General features: G+C 54.9%; 1 protein-coding gene across 1 annotated transcript in view; it reads right to left on the bottom strand.

Moving 5' to 3' along the window:
* Nucleotides 1-2600: 2600 nt before the first annotated feature.
* CSUI_008708 (proteophosphoglycan related protein) overlaps nt 2601-6296 on the bottom strand; it is a 5704-nt gene continuing 2008 nt past the window's right edge. Inside the window, exon 1 of the mRNA XM_068068833.1 lies at nt 2601-6296. This exon is cut by the window's right edge and continues 2008 nt beyond it. Coding sequence (XP_067919192.1) covers nt 2867-6296 — 3430 coding nt within the window. The 3' untranslated portion in view covers nt 2601-2866.

The following is a 6296-nucleotide window of genomic DNA, read 5'->3' as shown; positions in this document are numbered from 1 at the left end:
ACTACTACCTTCTCCCCGAACTGACTGTCAGCTCTGTCGAGTATCACTACCCTTGTGAGACTTCCGACACTCACTACACTCACACCACTCCCTTCTACACTCGTCTATGCTGTTAGATCACCCTGACTATGCATGTCGTTGGGACGGGGCAGAGTTGAAAACTCTGCCAAGTGGTAACTTCTAAAAATGCGCAATATACTGCTGCTGTCCCGGTGTCAGCCGCAGGTCTGCCAGTTCTTGTGATATCTCCCACTGTGAGTTCCAGGATATGAAGCTTTTTTTCAGAACGTTGAAGAACTCCTCCAGGGTCTTGGAGCGCTGCCCAAGTGACCCGGTCTCTTCGAGAAACGACAGATAATCCTGGCCTCTCCGGCGAGAAACCAAGAGGCCTGCTGTACGCGGTTGTCGTCGGACAAATCGCTGGATTGCCCGAGGTACCGCCTACAGTCGAAACAGAACGTTTGGAAAGTGGCATAACTGGAGCTGCCTCTATAACCTTTGGGCTGTAAGACTTTCAGACGTTGTTTGACCAACAGAGTCAACGCTTGTTGTTCAAACACTGCGGAGATGTCGCTCATGAGACGCCTGGATGAGTACCCACCGCGTGGCCGGACATCGTGCAACTGGCCCCGCAACAAAAAGAAAACAAAAAGAGGTTCACGGTAAGAATGCTGAACCATGCGGTACTATCACCTATAAGGGATGTTGCTAAGAAAGTGATAAAGACGATAGCGCAACCCACAGAGCAGAGTGAGAAGGTGTTGCAACATCAACAGTTGAATGAAGTGTTCTTTATCCAAGCGTCCCCAGAGGAGGAAGCGCGAGAACGAATGGAGCAGACAGAGAAGCGCCAAAAGCACGTACCCGTCCGTGAGGTAATATTCGTAAGATCGGTTAGCTCAACTCTCAGTAAGGAGGTGGACAATCCCCTGTTCAATTCTCAGAAATTAGCTTCCATCAGTGCACGCACAGTCAAACGACACTAGAAACCCGATGATATTTTTGGGGGTCAAAATAGTCAGGGAAAGCCACAACCAGCTAACCAAAAAGCTAGCAGTACTTTAGCTAAAGCGATGCTGCCGTCCAAAGACTGGAGGAAGCTGGGAAGGTAGCCGCTATAGAAAGGTGGCCGGAACAGCTTATGAACGGGAAACAGGTGCGTAGTTTCGTGGGTACGGTAGGGTACTATAGAAGGCTTATCCACTACTTCAATGAGTTAGCATGGCCGCTCTTTCAGTTACTCCCAGAGGACTCAAATAGGAAGTGGTATAAAAGGCATACGAATGCAGTAGCACCGAAAGCTGGAACTCTATAACTCGTCCTCTCACGGAGGCACAGCACGTACCACAGTTACCGACAGAGACGCGCGGTATTCGGCTCTCGGCGGTCGTTCGCAGCACGCCACTCACTCATCAGCGGCGTTACACTGAGAGACACGTTGTGAGAAGGTGGCTATGCAAGAAGCGCCCTTCTCACCCAGGCCTGTCCTTCCACGATTGGAGAGGCTCATCTTTGAAGCAGGCCGGTCACTAACAGTGCAAGTGCAAAAAGGCGCAAGGCCTGCCCCGCCTGCGCGACAGGCAACGCGAATGGTTGAACTGGACCCGACAGCTTCTCAGACGAGAGGAGTGCCCTCAAACAAATGTTCTCCGCGAAAGTGTGGCAAAAACTGAAAGGCGTGAGGTTTCCAAAACCCCGACTAGGGCACAGTTCTCGCCATGGGGTAGCGTCAGATGTTTTTTCTGACCTGTTGCCACCTAAAAGCAGACACGACAACCAAGTGGACCATAACCGGAGCCCGACGGCAACCGGGCAGGTTACAATCAAAGCCCGAGGACGACCGAGTGGGCCATAAGCGAAGCCCGAAGGCGACCGGGGGGGGTCACAGCAGGAGCCCAACGACATCTAGGTAAATCGCTAACACTTCAACAAACGAAGCGCAGCCTCTTAGTGTCCCTTCCTCGTTTCCTTTTCGCCAGCACACCGGCTTACGCCGGCTGCCACGTACATACGGCAAAGACCTGTCGAGTTCTGCAAGGCTTTGTTTGAAGTGCATTGTGCGACAGCATTCTTCACCGTGTGTGAACTTCTTCCTTCGAAACAACTTTCTGCCACTGATTGTCCATGCACACCGTCTTATTGCGGCGTCGAGCACTGACTGCGTGCACCAGGCTAGTGCAAGAAACTTCCCGGGAACCCTTGACGCCGTTGTCTCTACTGCGGCACTACCAACTGCCCAATCCGTGCAGCGCAGATGGCATGTGCAGTAAAGCAGCAGGCCTCCGAAGACTGCTAAACAATCTTGCCGTCCTTACCGATTGCGTTGGCTTTGGCGCAGACTCAGCTGCCGCCGCAGACGTGTCGAGGTACAGAAAACCCCGTCGGCTATTGCATGCATCAAAGGGAGTCGCCACTCTCCTTAGAACTTACACAGTTGTTTCCCCCAAGACGGACTGCTTTGTCGCGGACGCAAGCTTGAATGATACTCCTGAGTACTCTGCGAAAATCCCTTCACAGTCCGTGATTTCCACGCTCAACTTGAGCCACTGCAAACGACGGGCATCACTAGACTGTCAGCACCCCAGAGCCACTGCTGACTTGAGGCCCGGCATCGACCACACCCTTTGAAGCAGAATTTCTGAGTTGTGTGGCCGCAGGGGTAGGGAAGCCCTAACGTGGTCAAGAAACGGAAAAAAAACATCCACAGCCTGGAGTGAATCCAAACACAGAACACAGTTCGGAAAACGATTCAGACACCAACAACGGAGCGACACCAACACACTAGCTTCAGGACTACATCCAACGGTAAACCCGATCCATCTGGGACGTCAAAACCAATGACCGCGTGACAATCATTTGTTTCAATTCAGTTCTTTGTCCGCTTGATGGTGAGGCGCGGCCTCCGGACAACAGCTCCTGGTGCAAGCAATCCACTGCCTTCTGCTTGGCTCCCCCCTCCACCAGCACCACTGCCGCCGAACATAGAGACTGCCGGTCTCCCAGAGACACCCTCCGAGGAAGCTTGACCGGTGTCTCCTCCAGCTCCACTGGGCGACAAACCAAACGCCTGGGCAGCAGATGAGCTGCCAAACGTAATCCTTCCTCCGTGTAGGTTGGTGGACGCCCCCGCTGGTGTGCTGGAGGGGGCGGCGGAAAATGAGAAAAAAGACGTGGTCGAGGGCCTCGCTTGGCTTGAAGCCCATCCTGATCCGGCTGCCGATGACCCCCCTGTCGCTGAGCCTGTGCTTGATGACGACGCACCAAACAAGCTACAGGTGTTTGAAGAAATCCCAAAAACCGAAGATCCCGCTGAAGCTGTCAACGACTGACCCCCAAACCGCAAGGCATTACCAGTCGTGGTGTTCGAGCTTCCGAAAAGAGATGAGCTGGATGCCCCTCCTGATGTACTACCGCCGCCTTTGCTGTCTGCGCCTAGGCCAAACACTGGAGTTGCAGACCGGTTCCCAAAGAGACTCGAGTTTGAGGTAGCGCTTACCCCTGAAGAGTCCTTGTCAACCCTGCTGAAGCCGAAAGGGTTTGTAGAACCCGAGCTGCTTTCCGCGGCCGGGTTCGTCCCAAAGGTGGTCAAGGCTGCGCTATCGTTAGATGGAGTAACAGATTTTACCGACCCAAACAGGCCCCCGCCACCGAGAGTACCACCGAAGACACTTTTCATCGCCGGCTGGCCTCCGTCCTCTTCACGACCTTCTCGGCCGCGCTTTCCTCCACCCCCACCGCTCCCCGTAGTATTCGACTGTTGCGTTGGAGCCGAGCCGAAAACGAATAATCCAGTTTTTTTCGCTGTCCCCGGCTCATCAGGGACGCTGCTAGATGCCCCACCGAGACCCCCTGCAGCGGGTTTAGTCTGGCCAGCACCGCTTCCGAGCCCAGCTGTCTCCGATGTCACACTCGGTTTCAGAGCGATCGATCCCCCGAATAAACTGTTCCCGGTAGGCGGCTTATCCCTGACACTACTACCGAACAAAGAGCCAGAATTTGAAAAGCTTGTACCAGTGTTCGCACCGCCTCCAAATACAAATAACGAAGGAACGGCAGTAGACCCACTGGCAGACGGCAGGGACTGAACAACTGTGGTAGAAGGCGCGCTGCCAGAACTTGAAGACAGGCTGCTGAAGACGCCCGACGATGAACCAAAGATGCTTGCTGCGGCTGCTGCTGGAGCTGACATTGATTTGGAAGCGCTGTACGTGCCGAAGATGCTTCCGGAACTCCCGGCGGCTGCCGGCTGGAACGCAGCTAACGCCGCGACACTCCCTGCAGCCGGAGTTGCACCTGTGTGTTTACCTTTCTCAGTTGTCCCAGATGAATCTCCTTCTTCGTTGTCTTCCCCGTCATCCTTTTCATCGTCTGGAGCAAAGCCATCGTCCTCCACTTGGACCAAACAAGCCTTCCCCACATTCTGCTGCCACCACGGCAACGCTGAAGCAGTGCTAGAAGAGGGGCCGTCACTTGTGCTACCGGGAGCGGACGTGTCAGCGGAAACCACTCCCTTGTTCTTTGACTTCTCATCCGTCTCTCCCTTGGGTTTGTCGCCGCCCAGCACCCCGGTTGCCGCGGTCCCCGGCGAGGGATCCCTTCCTCCAGACGAACTCGTTTGCTCTACCTCCGGCCTCTCCCCCGCCCCTTGCTTATCATCCCCCAGCTTCGAGGGCTGATTCCTGCCTGAGGCTGACAGCGCAGACGCGTTAGAGGAATCAAAAGATGTCGAAGAGAACAAGCTTGCATTTTGTTGGGAACCACAAACAGTGTCTGCCGGTGCAGGTATTCCAAATGTAGGAAGAGATTCGCTTGGTGAAGTCAATACGCCAAAGGAAGATCCCATAAACAGACCCCGCGATGACGAGTTTTTCCCGCCGGCCGTAGTCGTATCACCGCTACGTCCGAACAACGTTGACGTTGCTGGTGCAGCGCTTGCGCCGAGTCTCTCCTCGTTGCTGTTACTTGGTTTGGTGCTACTGCCTTCCCCCACTGAAACAGCAGTGTGTGCTGACTTGGGCACAAGGCTTGGCGTCCCTGCTTCACTCGAGCCCGCGCTGCTCCCCTCATGCGGAGTGGTCCTGAGATCTCCAAACAGGCTGGTTTTTGTTTGCGTGGAAGAGAAAGAGAAAGCGCCTCCGCCCGCATTACCAAAAAGAGACGACCCACCAAAAACACTTTCAGGTGCGTCTGGCTGGGCGCCTGCACGCAACTTTTCAGCAGAGCGCGAAGTAGAAGCCGGATGTCCGTCAGATCGCTCTGCGTTTTTAGCATCAAAGGAATGACTGGTCTGACTCGCCGCATGGCCCGTCGACAATGCCTCGCCTGTCGGGTGTGGCTGACCAGCCGACTGTGCTGCAGACAGAGCCTCATCGCTGCCAGACCTCTCCGCGCTACCAATCGCAGCGGCGCCAGCACTGCCTGAAGCGGGACCCGCCTTTCCATCAGTTAAAGAGAACGGACCGCTCCGAGCTCCCGTTGTCACACCATCTGGGCTTCTGCCTGCGCTTCGCTCGTTCAGTACCCCACCTACTTGTGCAGCTTGGACCGGTTCTCCTTCATTGTCGGGAAGCTTTCCTGTGGCCTCTCGCTCTTCTTTCCCACTCTGTTCTCGTTGTTGGGACCGGCTTTTTCCACGCTGAGCCGCATCGTCTGTAGCTCCCAGGATACCACAGGACGTTGGTACTGCTGTCTTCGGTCCCAGATCGGCCCCGCCGTGCTCATTTGTTTCGCTGCCCTTTTTTGCCAATGTACTTGAATCATAATGTTCTGCCTCCTGACAGAATAATTGTCGGAGTTTCACTCTCCAGCGCAGTGGTTGACAGCGCAGATACAACCTCTGCAACTGATCCACCGTGAGACTCTCTTGACGAAAAAGCCGATCGCCCGGACCCAAGCTCGCTTCTGCTGAAAGATTCGAACGTAGCTTCCCTAGGAGAGGCACAGGGGGAAGTGTGGTGTCCGCAGCTTTCTCATGGACAAAGCGTTGTTTCCTGGCGGCACAACGAAGTGCCGTACTTCCCCGCTCAACTTTCGAAACGGCCCCAGCTGGTTCTCTTGCTGAAGGGAGAGGACGCCGGTGTCGCTGCTGCTTATCACGAGGTGGGAAACGTGAACCAAGGGTGCACGAAGGAAAGCTGCTGAAGTGCTGACCTACACGTCCAGTTTCTGCCGCTTCCGTTTGAGAAAAAGCATCCTTTTCCTGTACAACCACAGGGGCGATAGCACGCTCGCACGCACTTTGGTGACCATGCAACTGCAGTGCTCCAGGGAACCCAACAGGACTAGGCACAGCGCGA

This window comes from Cystoisospora suis, assembly GCF_002600585.1.
Source record: "Cystoisospora suis strain Wien I chromosome Unknown contig_4953, whole genome shotgun sequence".
NCBI classification, from domain to species: domain Eukaryota; phylum Apicomplexa; class Conoidasida; order Eucoccidiorida; family Sarcocystidae; genus Cystoisospora; species Cystoisospora suis.
Note: the sequence above shows the minus strand (reverse complement) of the source record. Positions and strands in the feature narration are given on the sequence as shown.